This window comes from Cyanistes caeruleus, chromosome 8 (genome assembly GCF_971803275.1).
Source record: "Cyanistes caeruleus chromosome 8, bCyaCae1.hap1.1, whole genome shotgun sequence".
NCBI classification, from domain to species: Eukaryota; Metazoa; Chordata; class Aves; order Passeriformes; family Paridae; genus Cyanistes; species Cyanistes caeruleus.
In genome coordinates, this window is record NC_141708.1 from 16,964,154 (window position 1) to 16,982,249 (window position 18,096).

The 18,096-nt window shown below is 39.7% G+C and overlaps 1 protein-coding gene across 38 annotated transcripts in view; it reads left to right on the plus strand.

Moving 5' to 3' along the window:
* Positions 1-18,096, plus strand: part of PANK1 (pantothenate kinase 1) — a 43,785-nt gene that overhangs the window by 17,474 nt on the left and 8,215 nt on the right. For 27 of the 38 annotated variants that reach the window (XM_023929612.2, XM_086900549.1, XM_086900556.1 and 24 more), the window contains 2 exons: positions 7,480-7,832; positions 16,970-17,223. In XM_023929612.2, coding sequence (XP_023785380.2) covers positions 7,480-7,832; positions 16,970-17,223 — 607 coding nt within the window. Of the gene's footprint in view, positions 1-207; positions 363-2,441; positions 2,532-7,479; positions 7,833-15,945; positions 16,115-16,969; positions 17,224-18,096 lie in introns of those variants that run through there. The other 11 variants (XM_086900572.1, XM_086900573.1, XM_086900575.1 and 8 more) reach the window with 7 other exon arrangements.

The following is an 18,096-nucleotide window of genomic DNA, read 5'->3' on the forward strand; positions in this document are numbered from 1 at the left end:
GCGGCCGCGGGTCCCGCGCCACCTCCCTCCCTGCGGAGCGCCGCCCGGCCGGGACTGACGGCCGCCCGGCTCCGCGCCGCGGGCGTTCCGCCCCCCTACGCCGGCTGCCGGGCGGGCGGAGCGAGGGCCCCGTGCCGGCCAATGCGGCGGCGCCGCCCGGGCACGGCCCCGCTCCCGCGTGGGCCGGGCCCGCCCTGCGCCAATGGGGCGGCGGCGGGCGGGGAGCGGCGGCCCGGCACAAACGCGGGCGGGCGGCGGGCGGCCGCTCCTTGCCGAGCAGCGCGTCGGGCGGTGCCCAGGGTCCTGCCCGTCTCGCCGCCTCCCCGCCGCACACATGAAGCTCATAGTGCCCAAGCAACACTGTGAGTAACGCCGGGCCGCCGGGGCGCTCTGGAGCGTGGGAAGGCTCCAAGGGCTTAGTATGTGCTCCTTTCCCAAGTGTTGTTAGAATGAAGAAAAAAGTGAATCTGGGGACCCGGAGCAAGTTATTCTGACTGGCGGGGAAAAATGCTTGTAAACAGCTTAAATTTGTAATATGCTTCTAATTTAGGAAGTGTTCGTCAGCTGCTGTCTATTTCATGTTTGGTTTTAAGGCTGAGAGTCAAACTTCCTATTTGTTAATTCTCTATTTCCTTAATTCTCTATGGATTATTGATAAGTAAATACGTATTGATAAGTATTGCTTGCTTGTAGGTGGGGAGGTATTGAATAATTCTGTGGTAAACTCTGCAAGTAAAACGATTTAGCGGAAAAAAGTACTCTGTTTCTTTTCACTCTTACTGTCCTAGCTCTTTGCATAAACCCACAAATGTTTGCTTCTTTGTTACAAGTTCAGCATGTTCCAAAAGGGTAATGGGGATAGTCAGAATCACAGCTGCCTGCTGCCAAAACTTAAAGATGTTTCTACTCAGGAGGAAGTAGTGTGATTCGGCTACTCTGGGTTTTGGGTTTTTCCTTTGTTTTGAAGTGAATATTTTAAAAACTTTTCTGGTTAAACAGAGTAACATATTTAGAAACAATCTTGAAGAGCTGCACCTTTCACAGGACTGTATATTAGCCAGTGCCTTTTCTGACGTTTTCAATGCTTTTGGTGAGCCATTCATGCCACTTTCCCCTAGAGTGTTATCTGAATTGGTTAATCATGTAGTGCTTACAGTACCTGTTGATAGAAAGGTTAAATTTGATAGAGAACTAAATTATCTATGACCAAGTTGTTCTCTGTCATAAACTGTTTTTATAGTCTTTGTCCTCCCTCACACTTTCTTAATGAAAAAAAACCTTCAGAAGTTGGACTTGATTTGTTGTAACTAAGAGAAGTCAGCACTTGCATATCAAACTCTTCATAACAGTAAAAACTATTCTGAAGCAAAAAATAAAACTTTTAGGGATTCATATAATGACTTGATTAAGAAACAGTGGGGGCCTTGGAATTTCTATCCCATCTCGAGGGGAAAAAAGAGCCCATCAGAGTACAAAGCACAGCTGACTGACTATATTGCCCAATATGTATGACAGCTGAGTCTTCAAGTGTGGAGTTTTAGTGAAATGAGGCTTTAATGAAAACAGCAGTCGAGGGAAGTGCTTTGTAGAACTATTCTGTGGGCAATTTATTTGCTGATTAAAATATATGAATGCTTGCTGATATGCTTTTTAATATATATAGTATATTTTGTACAAGAACAAGTTTGAAATTTAGTATTAGTCGTACAGGAAATATGGATAGCATATTGTGACCATCTTAAAAAAATCATTACATTATTACTCAAATTGTCCTGGTACTGCATACCTTTTCACTGTATCATCCTCTAGTCAATACTACACAGTACCATTTTTACTGGTTTGTTTGGTGCTTTTAATCCTGGTTTTGCAGATGTTTATTCTTTTCTTAAGGACAGATTGCAAAATGAAGTGCAGTTGCCACATGGCATGTGGAGACCAGTATTGATTGCAGGGTTTGCTTTGTGTGGTGGTGAAGATAATGAGATAATTGGTATTTCCCAATATTTCAACAAATGAAGCCTATCTTTCTGCAGCAATTATTCCTTTAAACTCTTACTTTATTGATTGTTTTTACTTTCTGACAAAGTGAGGTAGAATTCTATGTTCACAAGTCTTTTTCCCCTCTCAGAAGGGAAGATTTCCCATGAAATCAGTATGCTTTGCTGATAAGCCTGCTGTGAGAGGGGATTCTCCTAGTACTGCCTCTGTTGGGAATCCTGTCTTTGCTTTCCTTCTTCCTTAGTTTAACTGGATGGGTTGTCAGGGTTGTTAACTAGGCCTGTGTCCATTTTCTTTTTCTTTAGAAGTCAGTTTGCGGTATTATAACTACACTTGTGTGGATGGTCACACTTGGTTAACAAAAAGCTCTCTGCTTTTTGGTTTGAACTTTCTATGGGGTTGATTGTAACTTCTGGGTTTTGTCTGTTTGTTTTTCTGGTGAGGAGGAAGACATTCAATAAGCCCTTGTTACCGAAGATGAACTGGAAGTCTTCACCTGATATGTGTGCATCATTTAGCTCTAGCTTTCTAAGGTTTGAGGAATCTTTAATTACTAAGCAGATATAATTAATTTTTTGAGCTGCATATTCTAGTTTTGTTCAAAGAAAAAAATGCTTCCATTTTATTTATTTATAAGTTTGTAAAATGGGAAGAACTAATTGAAAAATATGTGTAAGGTATTATCCCTTTATTTTTTTTTTTTAAATAAAAATCAGCTTTCAGAAGCTGTAAGAATACTGTGCCATGTTATGTGTCTTGTTTTGATGTTTGGGGTTTTTTTTCCCTTTACTGCTTTTGGCTTTCTCACCTCTTCTGGACCCAATTGACACAGGAAGTTCCTAGGTCATCAAAGTATCAAGCAATGCAAATGAAATGTAAATGAAGTAATAGGATTTCAACATAAGTGTGTTCAGAAAGAAAAGCAGCCAAAATGAAGGTATTTCATCTGAGATACTTATGACTAAGATATCAGAGTATTGATACCACCATTCAAATTATTGATAAGAAAAAATTAAATACTGTACCTGTCTTGAAAATGTGCAGGCACTGTATTTGTACCTGAAAATACAGATCTTGTAAGAGAGATATATACTAAAACAGTTTTGGCAAAAGAATTAAGTGCTCCAAGCTGGTCAGGAATAAATCCAGGGCTCAGGTGCAGAGAAGAATGTTCTCTCCAGCAGGATTCAAGCACAATTTCTTTCTGAATGTTGAGGAATAAAAAGATTCATCTTACCTTATGTGGTGGTTGTTTAAATATATGAAAAGGATTAATCTTGGTTATCTTCTTTAGTGGGGGCAAATGTTACTTGATGACCCAGGAGTTCCCTCTCATTCTTGCTTCTCCTGAGCTCTTGTCTGTGAGGAGACTATTGTGATTTGATATTTACTTTCCACATGCCCTCATTATATTGTGTTTTAAGCATAAGATTTTTAAAAATGCAAGGTGTTGAAATCTGAATATAATACTGTCTTGTAGGAATAGCCTGATACTGCAGAGTTAATGCAGAAACTAGGTAAAATGTATCGTGGAATTTCTCGTGAGTGAACCTTTGCCCCAGATACACAGCTGTTGGTGTGCATCAGATTACCTACTTATGCAATGCTGTAGATACCTTCTGTTTGCATTGTCACATGCTTCTGCAGCTAAATTTTGGACTAGTACAGATTTTTATCTCATGATAACAAATCACAAAGTAGTTGGGACAGTTTATTAACATAAAGAGAATTAATTTTTTAAGAAGGTAAGTAGAGTCTTTGATTTATGCTAGACTTCTGAGAACATATGATATATTTTCATGCTTTCTGTATGAGTTCTATAGGACCTAAAACTAGATTTTACAGTGTTATTTTTTGACTTATTGCTGTGTAGCAATGCAGTAGAATAGGTCTGCTTTTGCCACAGTTATAGATTCATTTGATCCAATAGGGATCTTGCATACCTACTGAAAAGAGAGATATCAGCTTATAAGCCTTATCAGACAATTTTAATTAAGTGCATTTTTTTACATTGTGAGAACATTTCTGCAACATACCTGGTGTCCATGCCTGCTCATAGTACATCACACAATTTTGAGTAACTGAGATCAGACTGAGATGTGGGTGGGATGGATTTTATTTTCCCCTCCTTGCTTTCCTGGCTTTTTGTAATTCAGGGACACTTAAGTTATCAATGAAATACAGGACTTCCAGTTTAAAACAAACCAATAGGAAACCTCAAACACTGCTCACCACCCCACCACCCCACCCCCCACCCCACCCCACCCCCCCCGAAAAAAAAAACCCCAACAAACCAACCCAAACAACAGCCCACAAACCAAAAAAACATACCAAACATAAAAACCCAAACCTCCACACTTTTCTTCCCATTTTCCCTCAAGTCTGTGAAAAACTTATCTACACAAACACCTTTCTTTCATTCCCCCTGGCTGTAGTAGTGGGCAGGCTCTATTAGTTTTGATGGCCTCTGAATCATCTTACTCTCTGTATTCACAGGGGCAGCAAACCCCGGGAGCACCTTCAGTCTGTGTGTGTATTGCCATTAGCACCGCATTCAGTGGCCCCAGGAAAGCTGAAGTATATAGATACCAGCTGAGATTAATTATATATAGATGCAGAAAAGAACTGATGATGGGTCAGCGGTGCATTTTGATTTGGAACATACTGATAGTAACAAAGGATACAATTAATACATTTTAAAATGATCACTGGAATACAGAAGTGTTTTTACTCACACTGCAGTTGTGCCTAAGTTATATGAATTTCAGTTGGAAACTTGGAGACTTGTTTTTTTTCCTAAGTGGTCAACCAGTCAAGATGGTTGTTGAATTATTGCAAGTAATTCCAACAGAGAGTTGGTGTTAGAAGTTGAGAAGAAAACTAAGTTGTTTTTCTGCATAACTGAAATACCTGGTTTTGTTGTCTGATCTTGGGCTCTTTATTTGTGCTGAAGAAAACTGCTGGTGTTCTAAAAGCAAAGTTCCTTTCTTTCTGCAGCAGTCCATTTGGCTCACAACAAAATGAAAGGAACTTAGAGTCACAGAGAGAATTAACTAAAAAAAAAGTGTCCTGGTATTTCTGCTCACTTTATAAATGCGAGCATTATGTGTAGCTATCCCAAGAACTATGCAGACTTGAAGAAACTTCATAGTTGTTTTCTGCAGTACTTATTCTGTTATTTGGTTATAACTCCTTAAAATGTTAAGATACAAAATGAAATGTCTTGGCAGTCATTTATGAATAACTCTCAGCTGTTAGTGCTTACTTTAACACTTTTATTGCTGGGCTTGTGTTTGATAGGAGGATGGAACACTTCTTGCCTCTCTCAAAGGTGAAATCTGCACTATGGCTTTATAACTAATGTTGGTGCAGGTAAAGTGTAGCAGGTTTTATGCCCTTAATGAAAAACAGTAGAAATTGGCTTATACTTAGCTACAGGCTGGTTCTGTGTTGCATAGTTCAACCATGCTGCTTTTAAAATAGAACTTCCTGCTTTCATATAGTATACATCTGAGGAGGAGACTTAACTGTTCCAGTGGGTCAGGTAATTAAAGTTCTCAGTAGCTTTAATAAAGATTTTTGTAAATCACTAATGGGACTGGCATCCTCAGCTCCACTGCATTGGAATGTTGTGCAGTATGGACCAAACAGCTTTCACATAAATATTTACCTTGTACTTTCAAGAGTGTCTGTTAGTCTATAACATATTTTTCTTCTTTAAAATAAAGCCTGTTTTAGAAACACTTGTTTTGAATTCTTCCCATTTAGGGGAATTCTCATGTATCTGCATACGATTATGTATTTTCCCAAACCTCAAATTAGACTTAATTTCACTGTCTTTATGCAGCTTGTACAGCATGGAAAAAAAAAAATCAAATCAGACCTTACAACAGATAACCATAACTTCATTGCAGTGTATGCATTATGCCTGCCTTGTCCGTGGGGGCCTGGGAGGAGAAACCGATGATTCAATTACTTGGCATACAGCAATGGAGTGAAATAACTGGTTTAAATATCTGACATTTAAGGATTGGTTTGGGCAGGGGGAGCATATTAAAAATTGGGGAATTTAGACAAATTATTCAGCCAGATGATGCTGAGACATTTGTGATAAGAAAAAAAGACTTAGCCTCTTTCAGCTTGAAACTGAGTAACTTAATAGTGATCTGTGATCACATGAGGAAGGACAGTGTGATAAGTACCTCCTATGCTTATTAAAGTGTTTGCCCCAAGTTGTTTATTTTTAGGTTCACTGGCAGAAAAATCAGCTATGCATATGGTATTTATGGTTTCAAGTTTGTATTAACACCAAGTTGAGATGCCCTAGTTGGTAGAATCATTTTTCTAGCAAGTCCGCCTGATCCTCCCTAAAAAGCAGGAAGATGACTGTGTGACTGCTATTTTCGAAGTGTGTCTTAGATGTTAATCATATACTCAGTACTTTTAATTTTTCTAAGAAACATTGCTAGCTCCCTCCATCTACAATGCCTGTGTATAGATTTTCTATTCTCAATTCTTACTGCTTCATAAACTTACCTGGCATACTATTTAATATATATATGTGTATATATTTATAAGTGGAGCAGGTAGACCAGCTTATTCAGGTCTTCTGATGGGTTTTCTCCATAGTTATTTTCTCCTGCTATTAATAAAACAAAGATTTTGGAGGACCTAGGCCAGCTGTGGCAAGCTGAGAAGCAAATAGCGGCATTTTTTATATAATTACGTGATAGACTAACACATATACCAGCAAAGGGAGTCTACACTCAAGGGATGGGTCTGTCAGTGGTAAATACTAAACATAAGCCAACTCACTTTTGGCTACTATGTACAAGTACTGCAGTCAACAAAGCTACTGGTTCTGGTGGGTTGGAGTCTGGAGGCCTCCTGCATAATGGGAGCTCTGTATTGCTGCACTTCAGAGACAGTCTTGTGACCATGGAAAGCTTGGAAAAAAGCTGACTGAGCTTGGAAAGGCAATTGTAAATGTTACACAGTGGAAATATGACTTGAGAAATCTTGTTCTCCTGTTTGCTTGGTTGTTTCTTCCTCCTTCTCGTTGCCTTAATTCTTAGCAGAATTGGAGCCAGTTGGGTGAAACACAATTTCATTTAATTTCCCACCCATTGGTGCTGACTGGGAGAAATGCAGTAAATGTGCTCTGTCAAGAGGTGGTAACTGAAGAGTAAAATTATTTCCTGGGAAAAAAATGTTTTCATTTTATTAAAACCTGCTTCTTCAGACAATAATATTTTGAAATATTCTTTATTATTTTTCTTAACTGAGAGCCTTATGAAGGCTTAACCTAGAGATGTGTTTAAAGCATATAAATTGGGTGCAAGTGACCCCAAATTCTCAGGAGTAGATACTACCACTGTGCCTGCACTGAATTGTCATTCAGCAAATTATTTAAGTGATTTGTCTAGCTTGTATATTTATCGTGACTTTCTCTTTTTTCCTCCCTAAACCCCTTGTTCTTAGCATTCCCATGGTTTGGAATGGATATCGGTGGAACGTTGGTTAAACTGGTCTACTTTGAACCTAAGGACATTACTGCAGAGGAAGAACAGGAGGAGGTAGAAAACCTGAAAAGCATTAGGAAATATTTGACCTCCAATACAGCCTATGGTAAAACTGGCATTCGCGATGTTCACCTGGAACTGAAAAATTTGACAATGTGTGGACGCAAAGGAAACCTGCACTTCATCCGCTTTCCCAGCTGTGCCATGCACAGGTTCATACAGATGGGTAGTGAGAAGAACTTCTCCAGTTTGCACACCACGCTCTGTGCCACGGGAGGTGGAGCTTACAAGTTTGAAGAAGACTTTAGAACGGTATGTGAACAATTCACATGGGTTCAGTGGGAAGTACTTTGGGAAAACATCATGAGAGCCCATCTATTAAAACTTGCTGGGAAAATAACTTTTTTTAGTCCATCCTAACTGTTTAGGAGCAATAGAATCAATTCATATTTGTTAGCTGGTGACATATCTGAGAACATGGAGAGGGCAGGGAAGGGTATTCTACTGAAGTGTTGCAGTTCAGGATGTTGTTAGTAAATGTGGAGTTTTTTTAGAGCACAGCTGTGATGATCAGATACTTCATAATCAACTGAGGGTATGTTATGACAACCTAGAAGCCTGATACTATAGGTACTTGCAAACTGGTTGTCTATTGGAAACCAGATATGAGACCATACAGGCTGGAGATTGATTCATGTTCCCTTCCCTTTGTATTAACTTTCAGACTGGTCAAGAGTCTGGAAGATCAACCATGGAGCATGGGGCAGAAACAGTGTGTGGGAGCATAATAAAACCAGCTAGCTTTCGATTTCAATTCTGTGAGTGTGCCATTTTATGAGATGAGTAAGTCCCAGATCCCCAAGGATTTAAAAATAGCCTTTGCAGGGAACTCCAGAAGCTGATGTAAACATAAAGTTTTTCACTAGAGTACTCTTCAAAGATTGACTATGGTGCAGAAGCATGGAAGATCTGTTGTACAAACTATGTTGAAGAGAAAAAGCATTTGGGAGGCAGTCGTCTGTTGTGTATCCATCTGTATTGGGACATACCTTCATTTATTTTCTGAGGAAAAGAGACTAATCTGATTGTCCCAGAACATTGTCACTAAGAATAATGTGAATTATTTACTTGACTGGTGGGTCTGGCACTTCTGTCCCTAACTTTTGACCTGATCTTGAGGCTGAGGGATGGCTACTGGGTATGACAGGTTACAGCTGCTTTTCTGTCTCTGTGTCAGTCCAGGGAGCTCTCATATTGAATGACTTACTGCTGTTGACTGTAGTCCTTGGCTCTATGTGCTTCATTTTTAACTCCAAACATCTATTCCTGCTGTACAAGAGGTTTTTTTCTTTGTCAATACCCTTCTGTCATCAATATCCTCGCATACCAGATGACCGGGATTCTGAGGGGGAAAAAGAATGCTGTAAGAGCTCAACACAAATTCCAACTGTTAGGCTGTTGTGCAGTCACTTTCAGTGAATATTAGACTGTTTCCATGTCCAAGGAAGGATTATCAAGTTTCTGAATTGGTGTAGTAGTCCATCACTAGTGCTAGATTTCTTGTCTTTTAGGTTGATTGCAAGTCCCTTACAAGTTAGAGTCTACTGATGACTAAGTCCTCAAAAACCTGTTTGCCTTGCATTGTGTAAGGATGTTGGCACCACAGTAGGAGGTGAGTTGCAGTTGTAGTCAGTGTGGCTGCAGTTTAGGTGTTTCTGAGTATCTTTTCATGTGTCCTGGGTATGATTCAGGCCACATTCTTTAGTGACAATGGGAGTTCACTTCAGGACTTTTGGAAGAGGCTGACTATCCCCTTGGAATGGTCAGTCTCTCCAAATTCATTCTTCCTGCATCATGTGATAACAGCTGCAGTTGCTTAGTAAGGAAGTTCATGTCCCTCGCTCCCACAGCTGTAGAACTGAACTGAAAGGTACCTCTCAAAGGTGGCTCTCACAGCTGATCATTTCTCTTTGTAGCTTTGGCCTTACAGGCTGTAAATACGCAATCTATGGTGAGGGATCAGTCTTAGCTGCAATATAGTCACTATAGCAGGGGAAGACATAGCTGGAGGAGTTTGCCAGCTGTTGAACACAAATAAGAGGTCACATAACAAATGACCAGTGGACTTAGGCATGAAATTCCACATTTCTGTGGTCTTGTTAATATCCTGTGTGCTACAACACTTGTAGGTAGTTTAAGACAAACCCTCTAAAGGCTGGCTGGGGAGTTTTCTAGCATAAAGCAATCAGTGCACTCCCACTAAAATGAGTGCTTGGACACTTCTTACAGATATCCAGTTCCATACCTTCCTTTATAGCAAGTGTTTCTTGGCTCAAACTGGAATATCCATAGAGAATCACAGAAGCAGAATATTATCTATTACATGGAAGTTTGCTTGCTTAATCTCTCTCAAAGGGCAGAGTGTTCTGGGTACTGGCACTTAAATTGTCACACTTCATTAGCCATGGTAACAGCAGCTGCCTCTCAGTGAATTCTGCTGTGTATAAATTGTCACTGGGCAACAGCTTCAGGACTGCTCTGTCAAAGCTCAGAAATACCTGTTTCAAGTATTTGAGCACTAATGCACCTCTAGAAGCAAAGAATATGTGCCAGGTCTAGATCTTGCTATCACAGGATTCAGTATTGTAAAATGCTTTATATGGAGGAGACTTTAAATCTTCCTGTTTGTTACTTAGAAGAAGTGTAGAGAAACTAAGGTATGTTTGTAAAGTTACTTTCAATAAAAAATTCTAGCTAAATGCTAGTAAACTCTAGCTAACTTGCTTTTGTTTTGGCCCTTTACTTTCCTGTGTATATGCTTTTAAGTTACTTGTCTTTCCTAGTGTTTCTCAATGTGACTGCAAGATTGCATAGATTTAGGACAAAAGATCCAATATATTGCAAAATAACATTCAAATCCCAAGGAAGGAAGCCCTCTAAGATTACAGAAGCTTTTCCTCCTTAAAATAGAGAGGCAAATACCATTGTTACTTGCCTCTGTTGCATTGGTTCTGAATCCCTAAATGAGTTAAATAAGTTTGATCTAGATGTCTATGTTGCTTTTGTGTATTTTAACAAAAATAATATAAAATGGTGAGACATAGTCTGTTTACCTTAAGACTGGCTTTTTTTTTTTTTTCTATAAAAAGGCAACTAAATCTACAAAGCTACCTAGGTTTAGCTATTTCACCTCCCTCATAGGATCTGTGGTGTTGGAGAGTTGGATACCTGAAGAAGTCTCTGTGGTCTGCATGCTGATTGCTGGCAGTATGTTGGATCTTTTGTCAGTCGGTAGCTTGGCAAATCATGTGACTCATTCTGAAGATCTGAGTGCTTCCTCTGGAAGTAGGAAAATTGACTCTATTCATTAAACTAGACCACAGAAATAATTTTAACAATCATATGGTTATACTTAATGTTCATTGAAGAGCACATCAGTAAGTAATTCACCAAAAGGACTGTTTCCAGCCTAGGGGTTTTTTACTTGCGTTTTTGTTCTTTTTTTATTTCCTCTCTGAATGGTCTTTATGGCTGGCTGTCTTTATTTTCAGGTAACAATGGTATTAAGGCATGGATGAATCTGCAGCCTGATTCTGATTAGCCTTCTTCCTTTCCCCAACTATGTACTGTCACTTCACATTCTAATGCTCAAGTAACCACTTCTGTAAAAGTAAGGAGTACTTAGACTTGGTTGTGAGATGAATCTCTCTGTGCTGTGACTCCTCCATGATGGCACAGGAACATTACTTGCACAGAAGTTTGCTGCTAATGTAATGAGGAATAAATTTTTAGGCAGCCATTCAGTTTTGTAAAGCAACTCAATGTAAAGGATGGGCAGGATGAGAGAAGGAAGGAATATTCAGACTTTTGATTAAAACCTGCTCTATTATAAAATTTCTGTTGATTGCAGTGCCTCAAAGGTGGGATTTCTGTATTCCTTTCCTGAACAGACAGCTGCAGAACCTGCCTTGTCTTAATAGAAATTTTACTCCTGTCGTCAGTGGGAGCAGCATCTGTGCTAAAAGCCCCCAATCACCAGAACATTTGGGACAGGGGAAGAAATATCTTACCAACACAGACTCAAACTGTGGCCTTGACTTCCCTTAAAAGAAAATGCTTTGAAAGTGAGCTTGGCTGTTGGATAGTGCCAGTTACTAGCTAATTCTGAGGCTTGACTTCATGGTATGAACTGAATGCCTGAGGATGACTTATGGACTGTGTTCATCTTAAAACAAATAAACTCACTGTCCTGTGTTGTAGGGTGAGTAAGCTGTGTAACTCTTTCACAGTTAGTATGAGACACTCAAAAATCATCTTGCTGAGGAGGCTGAAGGCAAGGGGCTGGGCTGGAGTTGAAAGCAGCATCCAGAGAATCGGTAAAGTAACCTCTTTAGAGGGAATAGGGAGAAACAATGTTCATCTCTTCCCTTCCAAGAGGGAAGAGATCCTTGAGGCTTGCTGTGCAAGAGGGCAGAGCTCTGCACAGGATTCCTGATGAGTGCTTTTTTTGCCCAAAGCTGATATGGAATGAATCTTCCGCCTCAGTGAATGTTGGACTTGCAGTTTATTTGCATTAGATTTTGTCTTGTTTGAATGTGAGTGGTTATTTTCAGCTCCATAAAGTAGAAGGGGTGGGGGTTGAAATGAAGATAATCAAAATATAAAGAAAGCAAAGTCTTTATGAAAATAGAGGAGAGGTGATGGGAGAGAGATGGAAGGAAAAGCTAGATTGTAAGCTATTCTAAGAAATAAAAACTGGAGCAATGCCCAGCAGACATAGAAGTCAGAGTGATATGAGGCTATTGTAACTGATAATTAAAAACTTGCAAGATGTTATGTTCCTAACAGTTTTTTACAGAAAAAAATATTTCTCATTGGAAGTCCAAGTGAAAAATGAACTTGCAATTGCATGTAGGTTCAGACTTCCTTGTGTTCACCAGAATACAGTAGAAGTGGTTGAAATGTTTCATGAGCTGGAGCTTCATTGAAAATATGTCTGCACACCAGTGGTGATGCCTTAGACTTTAACCCTAGTGCATATATGACATGGTTACCCTCAGCTCACTTATAGAGGACTGGGTGAAACCTTGCTGAAGTGGAAGTATTTGCTCACCCATAATAAAAAACAAATGGGACCCAAGTCTTTGATTTATGTGCTTCCTTACTTGAAAGCAGAAGCAAGGTGGTACCATGTTTTTTCTTTTTATACTGCTTGGTATTTGAATGCAGCTAATTTTTTTTAATGTTATGCACACTATTTAAAAAAACAAAAACAAACAACAAGAAACAAGAGAAACAACAAAGAAATCTAGGTCTAAATGTCAACAGGTAACACAATTTTCCAGCACTTTTTGCAAGAGTACAAGAGATGTTCTTTCATTCTTCTTGGAATAGCATCTGTATGAAGTAACAGCAGACTTTGTATCCTTGAAACCAGCTGTGTTTCAGGACTTTGTTGCTAATGTCATGGTGGAAATGTTGGCTACATTCCCTTGGTGTGTTGCACCTGCTTGCAAGCATGGTTGAAGTCCTAAGTCACTCCTTTTGATGGTCCTGGAGAGTTTCTTGAGATCTGAAGTGTTTTGTTCCCTCCCCCAGTATTTAAAAAGCAGTCTTAAAGAAAAGAGGAATAGCTACAGTCTGGCTCTAATGCATAAATTGTTTGCTTTAAAAAAAACATACGTGTGGTTTCCCTGTAATCATAAATTTTCCCTCCAGGGTCCTGTATACTACTTTGTTCTGCAGTTGTTTTTCTCATAGCACAACTTTCTGACATAACCTGTAGAGAGGCACTGTGCTGAATATAGTCACAGGAGTGCAGAGTAGGGTAAGTCGACCATTTTGGTGTCTGCCTTCATGATAGGAATTGTAAAGAGCTGAAAAATACCTACAAATGCATTTTGTAATCATTGTAGGAGAAACATCCAATTAAAATTTGCTTCTAGACACAGCTTCCATTTTTGTTATGCATATTTGCACATAAACTTTGGTTCCTCTAAGGAGAAGAGGTTTGAGCAGCTGAAGGTTGAGGGTGACTAGAGTGTGGTAGGTCAGGTGATGACAGCAGAAGAAATGATTGCCTACTTGTAAATTAGTTACAACGGTTACAGGTAAATCTATTGTGCAATGCAGTTTTGCTGCTTTGAGACATTGTGAGCAAAGTAACAGTAGTATATGCAGGGAAGGGGACTGAATTGTGACTGTGGCTCTATCCTGGCTTCCTGTACAAGATTGAGTTACTACATTTCTTGAAGCTTTGCCCTACTTTCTGTTTAGAAATGAGAACAGTGGTGGCTCAGTAAGCTATTTGGAGTCTTGGGTACGTGGTGGCTGCAGAACTTTTGGTTCTCTGAAGGAAGGTGGATTGACATAGCATGCTGATACCTATCTTGATTATTCCAAAAATCAAAACCAGACTGCTGCAATGACACAGGAAAATAGTTTTTCAATCTGCTGTGAATATCATACAGGAAAGGAAGTGTGGTGGCCAGGCCAGGTCTGTTGGTCTGACCTGGGATGCCAGGACTTTCCCAGAGAGAGCAGTCCCGCAAGAGACGGCAATCCCTGGCCACCGGGTAACCTCAGCAAGGGGCAGCCTGTGGCTGCAAGTGATTTCAGCTCAGTGATTTCAGCTCTGCTTGTGAGGTTATCCCAGGCTTACTCAGAGACAGAGAGACAGGAGCGTCGTGTGGCGATTCCACAGAGACAGCCTTTATTGTCCAGTGGCTCTGTGAAGGGTAGCCAGGGACAGCAGCTCCCTGCTGAACTGGGCAGAAACTGGGGCTTTTATGGAGGAAAGACAGGGTGGTACTGGGGGGAAAACCAATGGGATCAACGTAGTCACCAAAGCATGGTGGGATAGCTCACTATGACAAGAGAGGATGGTGCCATCTAAGGGCTATCTCTCCAGGAGAGGCTTGAGATAAGCTTATCACAGCTTCCTCAAGGCACATTCTTCCAAGGGAAAGCCTTGGCAGGCTAACCTGCCTCCACAAGAAAGCAGTAACAGGACTTTCTGCTTATAGTATATAAACTGTTAAATACAGCACAGAGCTATAAAAAGCAGAACAAAATTCAGTGTGCCTTTTATACATTGAGGGCTGAACCTAATAAAACCTCTATGTGTAATGCTTGAGAAAGAACCTGATTAGTTTCTCTTGTTTTGTTCTTACAGAATTGGTGAGGTGAGTTTGTAGAATAAATGGGTTTGTCTGTGGTTTTGTACTGATGTCAGAAGTGTTCTACTCTGATTTGTATTACTTGTTTATGTCTTGCAAGGTCTCTGGCTAGTGCTTACCTGTTTGTAAAAGTGTAACATGGATCAGGCAAAAGCAGCTTGTGGCTGGGTATTTGGCTTACATTAGAATAGAGGTTTGGACAGTAGGGGCCATAAACCTGCTAATGACTCATCTTTGTACAAGAGCTTCTGGTTCACAGCACATTTGTGCATCTGTGTTAGATTGTGTTTGGTCATGCTGTGTCCAACTTACACACTGAGGTGAGGAAACTGACGCTGCAACACATAACCTGGGGGAAGATCTTGGGTAGTACAGAATATTTCCCTATGTCATCCAGGTATGTGCAATGTTTATTGAACTAAGTAAATCCTGTAAGGAGTGATGACTTAGTGGACTCCATGCAATGTTGATTGTGATAAAGTGCACGAAGGTTGATACCTTGCACCATACCTTGTCTTGTGTGTATCTTGGAGCTTTTCCTCTTGGTCTAATAGTTAGAAATCAATTAAATCCAAGATATTTGTGAAGTAGCCTTAAGAAATCATTTTCTCACAAATTATGCTTATTCTTCATATTTGGTAGCTAAATGGTTCAAGTCTTTTATGCTGCATTTCTTTAATTTGTGTAGCAATGTGGTAATAAAAAAAAAAAAAAAAAGAGGGAATTGCAGAAGTTGCAGGAGAAAATACAGAAACAAGAGGAAATGATTTCCACCTCTCTCGCTTGTCCTGTGAATAACTGAATCTCTCTTAAGGTCCTTGAGACTGCTGGTTTGGTCCTTTTGGTATTACTTCTTTTCCCTGGTTATGGGATTTGAGGAGTGGCAAGTAAAACAAAAGGACAGACCCAAACAGTGGGATAGCTTTCACTTACAGCAAGTTAGAGCTGTGTACAAGAAGAGTAAAGACTGAGCAGGGATGATTTAAATAGCTTAAAAGAATGTAACCTATTGACCATGCCTGTTCTACAGAAATATCTTCCCTGTTTATAGTGCCTTAATATAGCTTCCAGTATTAAAAATAGGACATAGTTACCCATGTAAACCTTCTCCATTAGCCATTATAAAAACATCCTGCAGTATGCAAATGCTGGAGAACCAGCTGTGTACTGTGTAACTCCATTATACTCTGTTACTTTTTTTTTTTTTTTTTTTTTTTTTTTTTTTTTTTTTTTTTGCTGGAAAGTAGTGTTAGGCATGACCTGCTTTGCATGCTTGAGGATGAAAATGACCTCAGGATTTGGATGGGCAACTTTACAGGTCTTTTTTGCCCTCTCCTCTACATAAAAATGGAAAGGAGACTTTCTACAGTTGGTCAGTGTGTCCTGTTATGAGAAAGGATGTTACTTCTCATTCAAGTGAGTAGAATACTATGGCAAGTAGACATGTCTGTTGAAGTACAGTCATGGTGACCTGCGAGATCTCAGAGGGAATGTCTTTTGTCAGCTTTTGTTACTGGTTGTCTGCCTTCTCTTTAAGTTATATTCTGCTGGGGGCATGGGCCGGACAATCTTTTTGTTTGGATTTTTTATATAGTTTTTCACCAAATATAGGGGTTATGTTATTCCTCTGTTTTTGATGAGGCATTTTAAAGTGCTCATTGTAATTTAAAAAAATAACAAGAATAACTACTGATATATACTAAAAAAAATCCACTGTATATTTAATGCATATTAACATAACATGCACATCTTAATGCTTCTATTGAAAATTTCATTTAATTGCTGGGAAATCTAGTTGGATGATGAGCTAAAGTACTTTGTATCCTGAGGAATTCTGCTGTGTAGGCATATGTCTGATACTGCCCAAAAGCTGCAGAACACAGTTCCTCTTGGGCTGGGAATGAAGGGAAGGACATTTATTGTGTCAGAATACTGGGCAGAAATTCCTGCCTGCAGAGCCCAGAATATCTCAAAGGCAAAGGGACTAGATGGCATTACTGCATGTAATGTAATGTAGCACATCACTGTTTTGGGAGGTACCTGTTGTCAGACAGATAGTGAATTTTTATTTCAGACTTCATGCTTAGATCTTTGTACTGCTTACATGCTTAGATCTTTGTACTGCTTACGTGCTTAGATCTTTGTACTGCTTAAACAGCATAATGTGTTACTATTCAAGTGATCTGTGCTTCAGTGGAGCCTTTTGTCCTTCTCAGTGTTGTATTATCCTAGGAAATGTGTGTTTCTTAATTTCTTGTTATTCTTTTACAGATGGCTGATCTACAGCTCTATAAACTGGATGAATTGGACTGTTTGATCCAGGGTCTCCTTTATGTTGATTCTGTTGGTTTCAATGGCCAACCAGAGTGCTATTATTTTGAAAATCCTACAGATCCTGAACAGTGCCAGAAAAAGCCTTACTGCCTTGATAATCCATATCCTATGCTGCTGGTTAACATAGGCTCAGGGGTCAGCATCCTAGCTGTCTATTCTAAGGACAATTATAAAAGAGTGACAGGATCCAGGTAAATTTACTTTTGTTTCTTTAAATTGTTTCCTTTTCTCCTTCACAACAGGTAGAATTAGAGAGTGTGATCAGTAGCTACAGTTCCAAATTGTGGATGTATTCCCATTTCTTTTAGAAGGTACCAGTAGCAAGGCTGAAAATATCCTAGTATACCTTCAGAGAGGGTATCTATGTCAGGGAAATCATTGATATGTTCTACTTTAGATCTGCCTTAGTCTCTTGTTGGTGTTCTTACCTATTTCCCATCTCTTGCTGTGAATTACCAAAATAAAACTGTCGCAGTAAGTGAATCTTCTCTCCCCTGCATTCCGTTGTTTGGTGCATGGTACATATTAAAGTTTCTCCTGTATAATGCACATGACATGTATATATATATTTCTGTTGCCTTAGCCTAGTGCATGCCTTTGCCACAAGGGTAGCCACGAGCCATTTCTTTATCTGCAGTACAGAAGGACACAAGTTCAGTGGGAGGCATTGGATTTCCTGCAGTTCAGAGTCTTCTTCAAGCACAGAGATTTTGGCATCTTTGGTAGATGTGCTTCTAATCCTTTCCACTATGGAAGAAAAAACATGACCACTGTGTTGACTCATTATAGATGATGAAATCAATACTGTCTTGTGGCTGGTTTGCAGAGTTTTCTACTGTTCAGATACTGAGTATATTACTGCTATGAGATGTGTTCTGAAAAACCCAATAATCCAAGAGCACGGACTAAATAGTGTTCCTATCTGACCTCCTGTGTCTTTTCATGAAGTACAAATGTGGTATCTCACTGATCACCTTGTTTTCAGTGGCTCCAGTTGCTGTGACTGTCGTCAGTGCAAATAAGCTAACTTTGTCGGTGGCCAAGAATGAGGAAGGATGTAGAGA